The 17,815-nt window shown below is 51.0% G+C and overlaps 1 protein-coding gene across 2 annotated transcripts in view; it reads left to right on the forward strand.

Moving 5' to 3' along the window:
• The window catches only part of PADI2 (peptidyl arginine deiminase 2), a gene marked incomplete at both ends in the record, with an annotated part of 43,866 nt that overhangs the window by 16,483 nt on the left and 9,568 nt on the right, over positions 1 to 17,815 (forward strand). Inside the window, 8 exons of one of the 2 annotated variants that reach the window (XM_081218616.1) lie at positions 3,873 to 3,934; positions 6,946 to 7,063; positions 8,225 to 8,350; positions 12,467 to 12,538; positions 13,747 to 13,925; positions 15,800 to 15,903; positions 16,684 to 16,795; positions 17,334 to 17,441. In XM_081218616.1, coding sequence (XP_081074742.1) covers positions 3,873 to 3,934; positions 6,946 to 7,063; positions 8,225 to 8,350; positions 12,467 to 12,538; positions 13,747 to 13,925; positions 15,800 to 15,903; positions 16,684 to 16,795; positions 17,334 to 17,441 — 881 coding nt within the window. The remainder of the gene's footprint in view (positions 1 to 3,872; positions 3,935 to 6,945; positions 7,064 to 8,224; positions 8,351 to 12,466; positions 12,539 to 13,746; positions 13,926 to 15,799; positions 15,904 to 16,683; positions 16,796 to 17,333; positions 17,442 to 17,815) is intronic. The other variant, XM_081218617.1, reaches the window with a different exon arrangement.

Here is a 17,815-nt window from a genome sequence, read left to right on the forward strand (position 1 = left end):
TATTTTTCATTTTTTTGGCTGCACCACACAGCTTGCAGGATCTTAGTTCCCTAACGAGAGATTGAACCCGGGCCCACGGCAGTAGAACTGCCGAGTCTTAACCACTGGACCCCCAGGGAATTCCCTAGACCTTCTTTTTCCCAGCTATAAAATGAGAGTTTTGAGCTCATTGATCCCTGAGGGCCTCTGAGCCCCCAGTTAGGGCTGATTTGCCAAGCCCTCCAGGTTAAAGGGGAAAGTGGGAGGGGAGGGATCTCGGAGGGAGGAATAATCTCACCCTCCTTGCTGTGGTCCTGGCAATAAGAGCAGTACATGTACAGGAGCCTTGAGAATTTTTAGCATCAGCCTAAGGCCCTCATTCCTTGCATCCCCTCTGGAGAGCTGAGGATAACTGCCCTAGTTGGCTGTTGGGGAAGAGAATCCTTCCTCCCCAAGCTGCCATCTAGAAGGCAAGAAGGCCCGGCACCCTGCCACTGTCCATGGGGGCCGGCAGCCCGCCAAAACGCTTGTGCCTCTGTGTCGAAGCCGAGGCAGTGTTTTGATTCTCAGGGCAGACTGCCTTGAACCTAATCCCGGTGATATTTCCAGTTAATCTGCCCCACACCCCAGGTGCCACCTGACACCTTGGGGCTATTCTGGGGAGCTGAGGTAGGATTCAGAGCCTCTGGGAAATGTCTGGAACCCAGAGGCCCTGAAACAGATGTCCTCTCCCTCCTCCCCCGGGGAAGACAGAGCCATCCCAGGAGGCCAGAGCCCTGCGCAGGCCATGCCAGCCCTGCTCCCGTCCCCACAAAGATCATACCTTGGAATCTAGTTAAATTGGACCTTGGGGGAAGCTTTGAAGGGTAGAAGTCCTTGAGGGATGGTTTATAGCTTGAGAGGGTTTCTGAGGGAGGGTGGAGGGGAGAGGAAGCCATTCCAGTTGACTGTGAAGTTGGGTCACGGGTCATAAGAGAGAACGGGTCAAGCACCGTGGGAGGCCGGGAGGTGGGCGATAAGGGAGCCCCATTACGCAATGCCTGAATTTCATAATGGGAAGTCAGTGAAACTTGTCTGAATTTAATAAACCAAGAAAGAGCAATAAGCATGTTATTTGGTATTATAGAGATTGCCTCAGGCAGGTGAGGGGACGGGCTGGACAAGGAACTCCTGGGTTTTTTTTAGAAGCTATTTGGTACTCTTTGATTTTTTTTTTTTTTGCACTGTGCAAATATTACATTGATTTAAAATTTTTAGTTTAAGAAATTCATAGTGGGGAGTTTCCTGGCAGTCCAGTGGTTAGGGCTCGGCGCTTTCACTGCATGGCCTGGATTTAATCCCTCGTCAGGGAACTAAGATGCCACAACCTGCGCTGCACAGCCAAAAAAAAAAAGTAAGTAATGAAGTAAAGCACAATGAAGTGCTTCATAATTTCTCTCCTATGCCCCACTGCTTTCACGGACCACAGGATCCGTGATGTGGAACTATCTTGCAGCCTGGAGACCAAAGCCACACGGCTGCCAGGGTGGGGAGGTGGCCAGCTTCCCTGAACTTCAGGGGAGCAAGTCCTGGTCTTGAAAGGCAGGCTTGGGTTTTAGAAACAGCCCAGGGCAGAGGTCAGCCTCAGACGGTGGAGGGAACGGCCAAAGGCAGGAGTCTGGAGTCAGAGACCCGAGTGGGACCCCTGGCTCTGTACTCTCTGGGGACTTCATGGTCAATGCCCTGCTGGGTGCCTCTGTTTCCTCATCTGTATGGTACGGGTGGCTGTGTGGAGAGGGGGGCAATTGAAGGGAAAACACACACGGGAAGTGCTGTAGTCCACAAAGAACTATACGTGCAGGAGAGGTTGTTATCTTGAAAAGCAAAGAGTGATTCCTGGAGGAGGCTGGGTCTGCAGCTGGTCCCCAGGCAGGAGCTTCAGGAAGCCAGCCTCCCCGAAAGGCAGCGTTCCCTAGGGAGTGTCCCGCTGGAAAGTTCATGAAGGTCTGGGAGCCAAAATCAATATTGTTCCTCCATCTGAGCCTTCAGCCTCTTTAACAGTAGCTGGTGGTGCCACCTTCTTGGCTTTCTCCCTAGAATTCTTATCCTGCACCCGCCTCCCAGCTCATCAGCCCAATTTGCTGACAGGTGACGTCTCCAAGTCTGGGTTTGCTCACCTGTAAAGTGGGAACAAAACTATTTATCTCATAGGACTGGGGGCTTCTTGGGAGCAGGCATGGGGCCCTGATTGCCCACCACTGGTCGCCACGACTTGTGTGGTGCCTGGAACACAGTAGATGCTCAACAGTGATTTGCTGCGTGAATGGGATCAATGGGAAGAGTTTATTTCACTATTTCCTATAGCGCCTGGCAGTGGGGCTGCAGAGGTGGGAGTGCTGCCTCTCCAAGGACCAGGTGCCCTTAAAGCCCCCCAGCTCCTACCTCCTTCAAGACCCAGAAGAGCCACAATCAGGGTTAAGAGGGAATCGGGCTGTGGGCAAAGGGAGGCCCCGAATATAATCCCCCGACTTAGGAGAGAGAGAGGAGATGTTTCTGCCTCTTCAGGGAGAGAGCACGCCTGCCAAGGGGACTGCCCAGAAATCCATTCATTCCCACCCAACTCCTACCTCGGTCCAAGTCATGCTTAGCATGAGACCGAGCCCACTGGGCAGTTCGGGGGCCTGAACCCAGCTTATCTCATTCTGTGTGTCGCGCCCATCACCTTCCCAACAACTCCCCTGCCCCGCCCTGTCGGTCTGTAACTCAGGGAGCCATATTGCCTTCCAAAGGACACTTGGCAATATCTGGAGACATTTCGGTTGTCATAGCTGGCGGGTGTCACTGGCATCCAGGGGGCAGAGGCCAGGGATGCCGCTTAACACCCTACAGCGCGCAGGGAGGCTCCCACAGCAACGACAACAAAAATCCGGCTCAAAATGGCAGTAGTGCCCCCATTGCAATTAGGGCAACTCATCTAACTGGAAAGGGCCCCATTTTTCAGCTAAAGAAACTGGGGCTCAGAGAAGCTGTCTAACCTGCCCAAAGCCACACAGCTTATAAGCAGAGAACCAAGGTTAAAACCCAGCACCGTCTGGTACTAAACCTTGGGCTCATTTCACTGCCCCACACGGTCCCTACAGCAGGCCGAGGGATAGAGAAGGTCCGTCCCCCAAGAGAAAGGATAAACAGGGACCTGCTGGGTGGGGATAAACAGAGGCACCCAGCAGGGCACCCAGAGACGTCACCTGTCAGCAAATTGGGCTGATGAGCTGGGAGGCTGGTGCAGGATCCTCTATCTGGCAGCCTGGACTCTTAGGCACCCTCAGATCAAGAGGGGTTGAAGACCCAGTTTCCCACCCAAAGTAAAACCCTCAGTCCTTAGAGGTGGGCCCTAGACCACCAGGAGTTCTGGGAGAGAAACGCACACACGTGCACGTGTGCACACACGCCTAAGGCAGACTAGGAAAGGCAGGTAGGGAATCCTATGAAAGTTTTCAAAATATGAGCTTCGATTCAGACCAGTCGCAGTGTGTGCTTCAGTTCTGCTAACGCGACCTGTGTGCCCCTGGGCATGTGACTTGGCCTCTCTGAACTGAGGTTGCCAAATCTGTCCAGTGAGGCTCATCCCATCCACCACCCAGAATTGACTGAGGAACAGTAAAGGGGTGAGAGATCCCTGACCCACCTGGCAGCCCCTCCAAGAGCTGCGCAGTCTGCACGGTATCTGCTCGTGTTTCCATCCCGCAGTGGGGTGTTGAGGTAGGGGGTTGGCTAAGATGCCCTCGTCAAGGCACTCCCCTTCTGGGAACCAAGCAAATGGGTGAGCTGCACCCTAATCCCACCCTAATCTTCCTCCTGTCCCAGCCCCACCCGGTCTGGCAGGCTCAACAACTCACCCATGTGTCTGTCCCCAGAGATCTCCCTGGATGTGGATGCAGACCGGGACGGCGTGGTGGAAAAGAACAACCCAAGAAAGGTACCTCACTACAAGGGCAGACTGAACGGGGGGCTTCCGGGGCCAGAGCCCCAGGCTGGGTCCTGCAGGCAGCCGTGGTCCTCCCAGCAAGCTTCAACAACTGTCATTTTACAGATGAGGAGACAGGTTCCCAGACACACACTCCAGTGACAGAGCCCACCAAGGAGCAAGCTCCTTAGAGGGACGGCTATGGAGCAGGTTCCCGAGTTTCAGTGGCCCCCATCCACAGGATGGGGACACCCAGTTCATAGAGTTGGTGGAAAGGATGAATGTCCTGCCACAGAGGAAGTACCGCCAAAACATTTGCTCTTATTATTGCCTTTTTTATTTTGACCATCAGGAGCAGAAGATTGCATCAATCATTCCCAATTCAAGGCATATCATCTTTTTTTTTTTTTTTTTTTTTTTCGGTACGCGGCCCTCTCACTGCTGTGGCCTCTCCCGTTGCGGAGCACAGGCTCCGGACGCGCAGCCTCAGCGGCCATGGCTCATGAGCCTAGCCGCTCCATGGCATGTGGGATCTTCCCGGACCAGGTCACGAGCCTGCGTCCCCTGCATCGGCAGGCGGACTCTCAACCACTGCGCCACCAGGGAAGCCCCAAGGCATATCATCTTTAATGGTGCATGCACAACCCCTCTCCTATTTTTAGTTTTTCATTTATTTGTTCATTCATCCTTTGTTCATTTGTTCATTCATTCATTTATTCTCTTTGATCCTGCATTCCCCCCTCCCATTCTGCTCCCCTACAAAGGAGTACTTCAATGGTTTTAACACATCTCTTTCTGTTCTTGTGACTCTTGCGAAACATGCGGTGTGGTTTGCGTGTGTGTATTTTTAACTTGTGCAGACAGATAGCATTGTGTTCTCCAAGTCGCTGATTCCTACTTTTTCCTCAACCCCATTTTTAAGCTCTGCTGGTTTTGCTCTTTGCACGTCCAGGCTTCTATTTTCCATTTTCTGCCCTTGTATGGCATTTAAATTTTTGCCATGGCCATACATTACTTTTATAATAACATCGTAAAGTCCGGTTTAAATTATATGGAGATGGATACTTTAAAAAGCTAAATAAATACAGCCCATTGAGAAGCCTGGGGCCTAGCATCCAGCTCGAGACTCTCTGCATGTCCTCAGGCCTATAGGGGAGCCCCTTCCCCCAGGCTTCTCAGGGGGCTCTGCACCAGCGCTGCCTTCCTGAGGGCAAGGCAGCCACACACATATGTTCTCTGTATCCATGGCCAAGCTACGTGCCAGTAGGCACCACAGAAGCCTCTGAGGCATCCAACCTCCGCTGAGGAGCTGGGGAGTCACCCAGTCCCTGTGGGCCTGAACTTACCCAGGCTTCCTCCATCTGGGCCAGTGAAGTTTCATACGTTCTTTACTCATCCCATAAATATATTTTTTAAATTTTATTGAAGTATAGTTGATTTACAATATTGTGTTTAATTTCTGCTGTACAGCAAAGTAACTCAGTTATACATGTATATATTCTTTTTCATATTGCTTTCCATTATAGTTTATCCCAGGATATTGAATACAGTACCCTGTGCTATACAGTAGGACCTTGTTTTTTATCCATCCTATTACAAGTTTACATCTGCTAACCCCAAACTCCCACTCCTTCCTTCCCCCACCCCACCTCCCCCTTGGCAACCACAAGTCTATTCTCTATATTTGTGAATCTGTTTTTTGTTTCATAAATATCTTCATTTGCATCATATTTTAGATTCCACATATAAGTGATATCATATGGTATTTGTCTTTCTCTTTCTGACTTACTTAGCATGATAATCTCTAGGTCCATCCATGTTACTGCAAATGGCATTGTTTCATTCTTTTTAATGGCTGAGTAATATTCCATTGTGTATATGTACCACATCTTCTTTATCCGTTCGTCTGTTGACGGACATTTAGGTCATTTCCATGTCTTGGCTATTGTGACTAGTGCTGCTATGAACATAGGGGAGCATGTACCTTTTTGAATTATGGTTTTGTCCAATATATGCCCAGGAGAGGGATTGCTGGATCATATGGCAACTCTATTTTTAGTTTTTTGAGGAACCTCCATACTGTTCTCCATAGTGGCTGCACCAGTCTACATTCCCACCAACAGTGTAAGAGGGTTCCCTTTTTATTTTATTGAAGTATAGTTGATTTACAAAGTTGTGTTTAATTTCTGCTGTATAGCAAAGTGACTCAGTTTGACATATATTATATATGTATAGTCTTTTTCCATTATGGTTTATCTCAGGATAGTGAATATAGTTCCCTGTGCTATACAGTAAGACCTCATTGTCACCCATCCTATATATAGTAGTTCTCATCTGCTAACCCCAAACTCCCAGTCCTTCCCTCCCCCACCCTACCTCCCCGTTGGCAATCACAAGGCTGTTGTTCTCTGTGTCTGTGAGTCTGTTTCTGGTTCATAGATAGGTTCATTTGTGTCATATTTTAGATTCCACATATAAGTGATATCATATTGTATTTGTCTTTCTCTTTCTGACTTCTCTTAGTATGTTAATCTCTAGGTCCATCCATGTTGCTGCAAATGGCATTATTTCGTTCTTTTTAATGGCTGAGTAATATTCCATTTTATGTGTGTGTGTGTGTGTATGCATGTATTATGTTTGTTTATTTATTTATTTATTTATTTATTTATACCACATCTTCCTTATCCATTCATCTGTCAGTGGACATTTAGGTTGTTTCCATGTCTTGGCTATTGTGCTGCTGTGAACATAGAGGTACATGTACCTTTTTGACTTATAGTTTTGTCTGGATACATGCCCAGGAGTGGGATTGCTGGGTCATATGGCAACTCTATGTTTAGTTTCTTGAGGAGTCTCCATACTGTTTTGCATAATGGCCGCACCAGTTTACATTTCTGGGTAGTGGCTGCAAGAGTCTCATCCTGAGGCTGTCTCTCCAGTGTCCTATGGGGTCTGCGCTGGGGTTGAGAATATCTGTCAGAAGGTAGAGAAGACAGCACTGACCTCTCTCCTCGCCAATGCAGGCGTCCTGGACCTGGGGCCCTGAGGGGCAGGGAGCCATCCTGCTGGTGAACTGTGACCGAGACACACCCTGGTTGCCCAAAGAGGACTGCAGCGATGAGAAGGTCTACAGCAAGGAAGGTACCACAGGATCTGCACTTGAGCTTGGGGCGGGGAGCAGGGAGGAGCAATGAAAGCACTTATGATAAGTCTTGGGCTGGGCCAAGGGTGAGGCAGGTGTGACCTTGGGTCTCCTGAGGATGGTGGACTCAGGTATCCACTCCTGCTAAAAACAGACAATGAAACTATCGATAGAGTTCAATTGGAACCATGTTTTTTTCTTTTAAAGTTTTTGTGTTTGTTTCGTTTTGTTTTATAAATTCTTTTATTTATTTATTTTTGGCTGCATTGGGTCTTTGTTGCTCTGCACGGGCTTTTTCTAGTTGTGGTGAGCAGGGGCTACTCTTTGTTGAGGCGCGCGGGCTTCTCATTGCGGTGACTTCTCTTGTTGTAGAGCACAGGCTCTAGGAGTGAGGGCTTCAGTAGTTGTGGCACGCGGGCGCAGTAGTTGTGGCTCACAGGCTCTAGAGCACAGGCTCAGTAGTTGTGGCACACGGGCTTAGTTGCTCTGCAGTATGTGGTACCTTCCCAGACCAGGGCTCTAACCCGTGTCCCCTGCATTGGCAGGCGGATTCTTAACCACTGCGCCACCAGGGAAGTCCCTGGAACCACGTTTTTTAAGAAGTTGTACATATGTAGAAAAAGGAGCAGAAGGAAGTTCCCAAAAGGTTATAGGAAGTCATCTGTAGTGTTGGAGATGACAACTACTTCTGCTTTTTCATAATACACGGGTTTGGGGTTTGCTTTGTCCTGATTATAAAAGTAACAGGCCAACATTCCAGCCACAATTCTCCTTTGTTTTTTTAATTAAGATATAATTGACATACAACACTGTCTAAGTTTAAGGTATACAGCATAATGATTTGATTTCCATATATCATGAAGTGAGTATTACAATAAGTTTAGTAAACATCCATCATCTCATATAGGTACAAAATTAAAGAAATAGAAAAACAAAATTGTGATAAGAACTCTTAGGATTTACTGTCAACAACTTTCATATATAACATACAGCCATGTTAATTACATTAATCATGTTGTACATTACATCCCTGGTAACTTATTTATCTTACAACTGGAAGTGTGTACCTTTTGACCACCTTCATCCAGTTCCCCCACCCCCCCCACCCCGCCCCAACGCAATTCTCTTAATTCTAACCTCCTCATGCATCCACCCCTCAGACCTCAAGGACATGTCCCAGATGATCCTGCGGACCAAAGGCCCCGACCACCTCCCCACCGGATACGAGATCGTTCTCTACATTTCCATGTCGGACTCGGACAAAGTGGGCGTGTTCTACGTGGAGAGTGAGTGTCCCCAGCCTGGCCCTCCTGCACTTCCCATCCAGTCAGTGTTCTCTGAGATACCCCTCGGGGGCCCAGCTCCTCCCTCTAAGGCTCCCCAGACCCCTCCCCTTAGTAGGCACAGGTGCAGGTGACTGGAGAGGGCCAGCACTGGCTTCTTGGTAATGGTCACCAGGACCACCGTTGTCCTGTGAAGTCAAGAGGACCCGTGGGATAGATCTCTCCTCCCTCAGAGGAGTTGGCAGTGACAGATTTATGTGGAACCCAGAGGAGTTCCACGTGAACCAGGGGAGGAAGGGCTTTTGAGGTCCATCTTTCCCAGAATCACATCACCTTCATGATACCTGAGGCAGGTACCCACTCCCTCCCACCCCCACCAGGTGTTTTCTGCCCATCTCAGACTTTCTGAACATGAGAACTGCCCCTGACTTTTAAAGAGCCCGTGATGATGCTGTGGGCACCCTCAAGGAGCGGACCCCTTGCTCCTCTTGCCAAGGACAGGGCCTCCTGGGTCCCCAGTGAGCCAGGAACGTGCTTCCGCCGTGGAGCTAATCCCCGCAGCTGCCTGCTCTGTCTGGTTCCTTCTGTGACTCGGTGTTGAGCCCCCTCAGTGCCAGGTGCTGGTCTCAGCGCCGGGATCCCTGGGTGAACTCTGCCATCACACCCTGCCCTCGGGAAGGAGACGGTCTAATGAGGGAAACATAACGGAAAGCACAATTGGAGGAAATGACACAGAGCAAGCAGTAGAGAACGGCAGGGGCAGAGGCGAGGCACCGCCAGCCTAGGTGGTCCGGCAAGGCCTCTCCGAGCAGGCGACGTTTGAGTTGAGAACCAAAGCAACAATGAGAAAGAACCAGCCGTTCATGAGCTGAGGGAAGAGTGCTGTAAGCAGAGGGAACAGCGCGTACAAAGCCCGGAGGAGGGAACCAGTATTGGAGGCACAGACAGAAGACCGGAGGAGGGGGATGTGTTGGAGTCAAGGTCAGCGAACTGGGCAGGGGCCAGCGCATGCAGAGAGGGCTTGCATTTTATTCCAAGTGCACTGGAAAGCCGTTAGAAGGTTTTAAGCAAGTGACTGTCAAGGTCTGATTTATGTATTAAAAAGCTGTCTCCGCAAAATCATTTGCTGTAGTGCAGGGTGAGGCTTCCCCCGCATGCCCAGCTCTCTGGGGGGCCCAGGGTCTCCAGCCCATCTCTGAGGCCCTCCTCTGACCAGGCCCACTAACAGCAGTCGCCATGAGGACTTGGTCCCAGTGGCCCTGGACCCTCACCTCAGGGAGGGATTTAGCCAGGACAGCAGTGGACCCGGCTGCCACCTGAAGCCAGTCCACCTCCTGATCCACCCTGGGCTCGGGCAGTGACCTCACGCAGGTTGGAATGTCCCCAGAGTCAGGCCGGCTCCACAGCCTAAGCGGGCCAGAGATGCTGATGTTTACCCGGTCCAGGCCAGGGTTGCCACGGGGGATGGGGCTGCCGGCTGGACAGGAAGGGTAAGAGCAGGATCTCGGCTTCTCGACCACATGGCGTCATATTGTGACACTCAACCTGTTGCTGCTAGTGACACCTGGACATTATCTAGAGCGTCTTTTTGTTGATGGCAGTGGATTGAGATCTGGCCCTTAATCACATCCCTCTCCCTCACTGCCATCGAGATGGGTCCTGAGCAGACAAGAAAAGGAGGAACCACTGCTGAGTGCTTTGAGATGCTGTTCCCCAGTCTGTCTTATCTGGGCTGCCATCTTGCAATGTGGGGGGAGGGGCGGTGTTACTGATGCAGTGATGATCCCAGAATCGTCAGTTTCCCACAGAATTGGAATCCTGGGTGAATACTCAGCGCCACAGTAAAGAACAGGATGAAAAATAATTCATCTGTGGTACAGTTTCCCCTTCTTCCTTTTTGTCCATGCAGGCATTTTGGGGTTTTGTCCAAATCCATGTACACCTGTGGATAAGAATATGTTGTGTTATATGAATGTCATGTGTCACCTGTGTCCCCCAAGGGCAGGGGGCTGGGCTGGAGGCTGAGGGACCCTGAGAGAGAGCTCTAGAGCCCAGGAGGTTCAAATCCTGGATCTGGGCAAGTCTACTTACCAGCCCAGGCCTTGGGTTCCTCTTCTGTGATGTGACGTGGGGCTAAGGAGAGGCCTGACAGTTCCCGCTGGTGATAGAGTTAGATAAGGCACATGTGTCAGCACTCAGTAGCCGGCCCGTGGAACACTCTCTGTAGATGGCACTTGTTGCTTTTGGGGGGTTATTATGATGATTATTAATTACAGTAAGTCCCCTACATACGGACGAGTTCCGTTCCAAGTGAGCGTTCGTAGGTCCAATTTGTTCATAAGTCCAACAAAGTTAACCTAGGTACCCAACTAACACAATCCGAGGGCAAGCTGCAGTTTCACTTACGCCTGATACTGATGGAACGCACGTTCGTGTCTTTGAAATTTCGCAACTTGAAGGTTCGTATGTAGGGGACTTACTGTATAATGATTGCAGTGGACAGGTGTCTCCAGTGCTGTTAGGAAGACCCAGGTGTCTGTGCTCCAGCCTCAGATTCTGCCTCAGGATCCCAAAGTTGGGACCTGACCTCTTCCTACAAGGGTGCAGTGACCAGCTTGTCCCAGTTTGCCCAGGATTTTCCTGGTTTTAGCACTAAAAATCCCTCATTCCGAGAAACCCCTCAATCCCAGGCAAACCAGGACAGATGGTCACACTATCAAAGAGTCTCCTTGGGAGGTGAGATGGCTCCAAAGTGACCAGAAGGGTTATGCCACGTGCCAGCCTGCGGGGCCGATGTCTGGGGCTAAGGAGAAGTCAGGGTGGCTGGCAGGGCCCAGCCCGAGGCATGTGGGCTGCTCAATAGAGGGTCATTGTTGGTTCCTGCAGGCAGAGCTGGTCACACGCAGGCAGGACTGCACCCAGCTGGGACGGAAGATGGGGGAAGGAGGCTCCTCGGGACAGTGGCTGGATTGTTCCCACCAAGTCATCAATCTACCTAGAGCTGGCCCAAGACACTAGAAAGTGAGGCACATGTAAATTGCAGGCCATAGAGGGGAAAAAACTGCATGCAGATGGGCAAGAACGCATCCTTCCATCTGGCCCAGCTCCCCTGCCAGACCCCCACCCTCCCAGGCCCAGGTGGAGCGCACACACACACACGCACACACGCGCACGCACACACACACACACACACACACACACACACACACACACCCCACCTAGCTGCCCAGAGCCCTGGGAAAGTTTTGGAGTTTTCTGCCAAGACAAGTCAGCTTCCAGGCTTGAGGATCTCTTTCCTAGCACCAGTTCAAGTGCAGCCTGGGACAGGCGGACATTGGAGGGCCTGGGTGCCTGGGGGAGAATGTTTTTAATTATGCAGAGCCATCTGGATCTACTTAGTGATTGGGACACAAGGCATATGTTGTCTTTTCTGAGTAAGAAGGACTTCACCTTCTGTCTTGAGCTGTTCCTTGGGACACCCAGTGTCTGAGTCTGTATGCCTCATTTCTTGGGCCCACCTAAGGGAAGGTGAGGTGAGGTATTTTTCTTTGCCTTCTGTTCCTAAGCCGTTCAATGAAAAGGTCGTGAATTTTGCAGTAAGGGGTGTGCTGACACATGCATGGGCTCTCATAGTAGTGATACCAGCAAGTCCCAGCTGTGTTACTGGTGGTTACCCTTGGTTACCGAGCTTACCTCAATTCCTGATGCTGTCAGTTTATCTTGCAAGGACCCTGTGGCATAAGTGTTATTATCCCCCATTGAACAGATGAGTAAACTGAGGCTCAGGGAGGTTAAGTGAATTCCCTGAGGTTTTGCAGCTTGTAAGCCAGAGAGGTACTTGAACCCGCATCTCTCTGACTCTGGAAGTCATAACCACTAAGGTAACCCACCCTTAATGAGATGTATAACCAGGGTCTAGTTGAGCACATTGTCCTAGTGAGCAATCATCCTGAGCCTGGGCTTTGCTGGTTCCTCCGTTCATTTTGCAAGTTTTAATCAAGCACTTATTCATGCCAGGACTGTTCTAGTTACATGCTGTAGCCCTCAGGTAACTGGTCAGTAATCATACCCATTTCTGTGGACAAAAGTACTGAGCTGAGCCTGATTCTGCCCTTCCAGCTCTGCAGGGCATAAAGAAACTCCTTCTGGAACTGCATAGGGTCCTACCTCCATGCCTTGGCCAATGCAAGTATCTCCTCTCCTCACTGCACCCCACCTCTGCCGCCCCCAGGGGCATCTCAAAGGCTGCCTTTCTCTGCTCAAACGCCTCCCACCCTGCCTCCCTTCCCCTGCCCTCCTCACGCCAGTAACCCCACGGGCTCTCTCACCCCGTAGCTCTACTATGACGCTTCCCACATCTGTGCCATCTTATCATCAGCTGAGCACTGCTCCTAGACAGAGGGGCTGCATCTTGTCCATCTCTGTGTCCCCCAGAGGTCCTTGTCCATGTGGTCACAGAGTAGTAATTCAATACATGTGCCTCTAAATTGGCCTGAAAATTCTCCCACGGGGAGTGGTGTGGGAGCCATTGGTTCATTCAGTAGATATTTATTAAATACAACCTGCCCTGGACCGGACCTGTCTCAGCCCCCATGCAGGTGACGGTCTCTCAGAGCCAACAACTAAACACTGAGATCATATCCGTTTAAAGGCTGTGATGGGGTAGGATGGGGGCTGCAGAAACTCCAGACAGAGCCCCCGGCTTGGTCTCTGGGGTCTCTGGCTATGATTCCTAGAAAAGACACAAATCAAGGCCTGAAAGAAGGAGGGAGATAACTCTTCCAAGCAGAGGGAACAGCGCTGTGAAGAGCTGGGTGGTTTCAGTGGGGCAGGAGCGTGGGAGAAACCAGCCACAAAAACGTGCAGCCAGAGACCCACACGCCAATGTGGCTTACATTATATGGAGAAGAATTTGGGGCACAAATGGGCACTTTGGTGTTTTATTTATACAAAGGAGAGGAGAGATCGGGGTTCAGAACGGGACAGGGATTTGAGTCCCAGCTCAGCCACTTACTGGCTATGTGACTCCGGACAAGCCATTTCGTATTTCTGGGACTGTTTCCTCCTCTGTAAAATGGGCACAATAATTCCCTTCCTTGACACCACTGGCTGCCCGGTCCTCAGCTGCTATCATTTCATGTCCCCTTCCTGGGAGAGTTAGCTCACTTTATAGGCAAGGAAGCCAGAAGCCAGAAAGCGTGTCTGGTTGAGTGCCACATGGCTAGGGCCCTACAGTGCTGGGAAGATGACCAGGTCACGGCCCTTCTGGTGGCGTTTTCTGCTTGTGCTTTTCTCTCTGTGTCTAGAGGACAGGTTACTCTGCCATCGCGTCCCCCATCAGTGACCCCGCCCCACGGACGGTTGTGGGTGGGGCCTGACCTTGGTCCTTCTCCCTCCAGACCCGTTTTTCGGCCAGCGTTATATCCACATCCTGGGCCGCCGGAAGCTCTACCACGTGGTCAAGTACACGGGCGGCTCTGCCGAGCTGCTGTTCTTCGTGGAAGGCCTACGTTTTCCCGACGAGGGCTTCTCGGGCCTGGTCTCCATCCACGTCAGCCTGCTGGAGTATATGGCCGAGGTGAGGGCTCCGGGCCTCTACCAGGAGGGGCTGCCCTGCGGACCAGGTGGGGGTCCTTCTAGAGGGCCACTCCCAGGGGGGTCCCCAGTATGCTCTACTACCCTCAAAGCTCCAAGGGGAGAGGGTCCAGGCTTGGAGGCCTGGATGTCCCACCATCCACATGTGTCTGCCAGCGTCCTCTGAGCTATGCTCTGGGGGTCCTCCTTACTGTACCTACTCCCCCGGATTCTCTCCAGGTGACTTCTTCTTACCTCATGCCTGTCCCTGGTCTGTCCTCCTCCCTGCAGAGAGCGGGCCTAGTTCTGAGGCACAGAGTGCCAATGGTTAGCGCAAGAAGCAAAGTAGGCCACACACGTGTGCTCTGTTCTTCCCTCCCTGCCTGGTCCCACACCCTAGCTGTGGGTTCTACCAACTCTGACCACAGGCCGAACCCCAAATCCCAGTCGCAGGCCATGTCCCCTCCCTGTGGCCAGACATGTCACCCACCTTTGCCCTTGGTTTTGGGAAACTGGACGAGAAGGAGAGCACCTTCCCCTCCCGAGGAGAAGCCTCCCACCCCCCAGCCTAGGATGTGTCCTGCCCACAAGGACCTCTCATCAGAAACTGCAGCCCCAGACCCCTACCCCTCAGGCCCACCCAGCTTTGTTCAGATATAGGGAGGGACCTGGTTGCCCTCTCAGACACAGGGTTTGCTCCCCAGTTTCATCCCCGGACCGCTTTAAGGCAGGAGGCCGTGGGCTCTGCCAAAGGTGAAGCTACGTCTCGCTTAGATTTATGAGAAGGGGCTCTGGAGTCAGATGGCCCAGGTTTGAGCCCCTGAGACACTGGGCAAGTGAATTTACTCCCTGTGCCTTAGCTGCCCCATCTGGAAAACAGAAATGACAAATACTGCTGCTTCCCAGGGTGGCTGTGAGCATACAAGCTTGTGAGATCTCATTCACAAAGCAGCCTCAAGTCTCTGGGCAAAGGGAAAGACAGGAAAAGCAGAGCTAACAGGAGGGGATGGGGAGAGGGCTTCTCCTGCTCCCCCAGTGCCTGGAGCAACCTGGCCATCAGGGTCTCTCAGATTGGCCCCCTCCAGTGGACACTCAAAAGGCAGACCGCGGGGGACTTCCCTGGAGGTCCAGTGGTTAAGACTCTGTGCTTCCACTGCAGGGGGCACAGGTTCGATCCCTGGTCAGGGAACTGAGATCCCGCATGCCATACAGTGTGGCCATAAATAAATAAATAAATAAATAAATAAATATTTTTAAAAGGCAGACCCATGCAGGAAAGGCCACCTCCATCCTCCCCACCAAGGGCAGGGGCCGGTTTCCTGTAGCTTTCCAAAGCCAGCCATGCAAAGGAATCCTATCTCATCTTCCTTCAAGTTGCAGGCAAACTTCCCGAAACTTTCCTTAAAGAACAATGTGGACATATCAAAATTTCCCCCAATAACATGATAACACTCAAACGTAGAAAAGGGCAAGGTGCCCAGAGCAAAACCAGAGGAAGGCCGGGGCTGGCTCAGCCATCGTGTGAGCCGATTTCAGGAAGAGAACTTTGATGCAGCGAGATCAGACCGTGGTTGAGAGTATGGGCTCGGCAGCCAGACTGCCTGGGCTTATGTACAGGCTCTACCACTTACTAACCATGTGACCTTGGACAGCTATGTGACTTGGTTTCCCCATCTCTAAAACAAGGATTATAATACTATCTACCCTCTGGGGTTATTGTAAGGCAGAAATGAAATCTCACATGTAAAAATAGGACCTGGCGCACTGTAAGTGCTCCCTGAGGTACTACTGTTGTCGGTTTCACCCACTTTGTTAAGCAGGAGTGAAAAGCACCCTGACAAGACTTTTTGATCCCCTCCTCTTCTCTCCCATGCCCAGGAGATCCCCCTGACACCCATCTTCACGGACACCGTGACATTCCGGATTGCTCCGTGGATCATGACCCCCAACATCCTGCCTCCCTTGTCAGTGTTTGTGTGCTGGTAAGCAGTAGGCAGAGCACAGAGAGTAGCTAAAGCTGGGGCTTCAGGGGCAGACAGACCTGAGTTCAGATCATGCTCTGTTACTTACCAGCTGTGTGACCTTGAGCAACTCACTTGGCCTCTCTGTGCCTCTGTTTCTCTGAGACGCTCACATCACAGAGTCACTGTGATGATTAAGTGAGATGAAGCAGGTGAAGTATTCATCCAAGGTCCTGGCACAGAGTTTTTGTGCTCTAAAAAATAATAGCTAGCATTTCTTTCCCATATCTTCTTGGCCCATACCATGTAGTCAGGAACCTTTCTCTACAATGGATATTCAGCTCATCTTATTCATCCAGCAATTCTTTAACTGAGCATCTATTATGTGCTAGACAGCTACAGCGAGATGAGAAGCAGGGGAAAGAAGTGCCTTCAGGTGATACTGGCCACACCACCTGGCCACACACCCCTGCTGTCCTGGACCCATCCCCTGCCTCCATGCTAGGCATAGCTCTTCCTTGGAAATCTGGGGAGTCAGAGATGTAAGGCTTTGGGGCAGGTGAGGGTGAGAATTCCCCTCCTCGTTTTGTTTGTTCATGACTTTGGTAAACACTGCATGAGGGGATGAGTTTGCTTGGCCCTTGACTCCAGTGGCCTTTGCAAAGGTGCCTTTGAACACAGATGTGGCCTCATCTGCCCAGCGCAGCCCAGAGATGCCAACTGCTGTTGCCACCTCAGTGGGCTGGCCCTCATCCCTCCTCACCCTCCCTCTTGGCCTCCCCCTCTTCCTACACTTCTCAGCATGAAGGACAATTACCTGTTCCTGAAAGAGGTGAAGAACCTGGTTGAGAAAACCAACTGTGAACTGAAGGTCTGCTTCCAGTACATGAACCGGGGAGATCGCTGGATCCAGGTAAGGAACCCCAGGCTGGGAAGGATGTGGTCCAGGGCTCAGGCAAGAAGAGGCAGCTTAATGTCAATGCCCTGGCGCCCAGCTGCTCCACATATGCGAATTCTGCCCTCAGATCACACGTGCACGTGTACACAGGGACAGAAATGTACAAGGTAATTCACTGCAGCTTCTTAGGGTAGTGGAAGACTGTAAAACAACCTAAATGTCCATCTACGGGGCAAGGGGGTGACCACATGATTGGACAGCCTTTCTGTGGAGTACTGTACATCAGCTAAAAAGAAGCCAATCTATAAATAAAGAATGCACTTCCAGTTAAGGTATTACTTGCAGGAAAATGTATACAGATGTTACCAGTTATGTCTTTTAAAATGGGGTCAGTATGAGTACAAACATGCTGGGGATGTGCAGAGACTATCTAAGGAGGGATATGTAAGAAACCACTGCCATCATGTGCTTGGGAGGAGAATTGGGGAGGCTGGCTAGTATTCACTGGTGGCCCCCTGGGCTCGTCTGATAGTTCTTCCCGGTGTCCCCACAGGATGAAATCGAGTTTGGCTACATCGAGGCCCCCCACAAAGGCTTCCCTGTGGTTCTGGACTCCCCCAGGGATGGAAACCTGAAGGATTTCCCAGTGAAGCAGCTCCTGGTGAGATGCTGAGGACCACCTTGGGGGATGGGGGAGGGCACAGTCCTGGGACTCCTACAGGACAGAGTGGTTGGGAGGCCTTGGGCACCCCTGGCAAATCAGTTTACTGCAAATTAGTCTGTTGCCTCCATCTTCTCATCTGCAAAATGGGTCCATTGGGATAGTAATCTCTAACATCCTTTCCTGCTCTGATAACTGATGCTTTTCCAAAACATGGAGAGTTCTCTCATGGGAAATGAGAGCTATGGGAGACATAGGCCTGACTCCTGACACTGCCCCACCTTTGAAGTTTCAAAGAGGAAAATTATAGTTAAGCAATTGTCGAAAAGCATGGTTCCAACTTCAAAGCTCATTAAATCTGTGATTTTTTTCAG

The sequence above is a fragment of the Mesoplodon bidens genome, assembly GCF_964165515.1.
Source record: "Mesoplodon bidens genome assembly, chromosome: 2".
NCBI lineage: Eukaryota > Metazoa > Chordata > Mammalia > Artiodactyla > Ziphiidae > Mesoplodon > Mesoplodon bidens.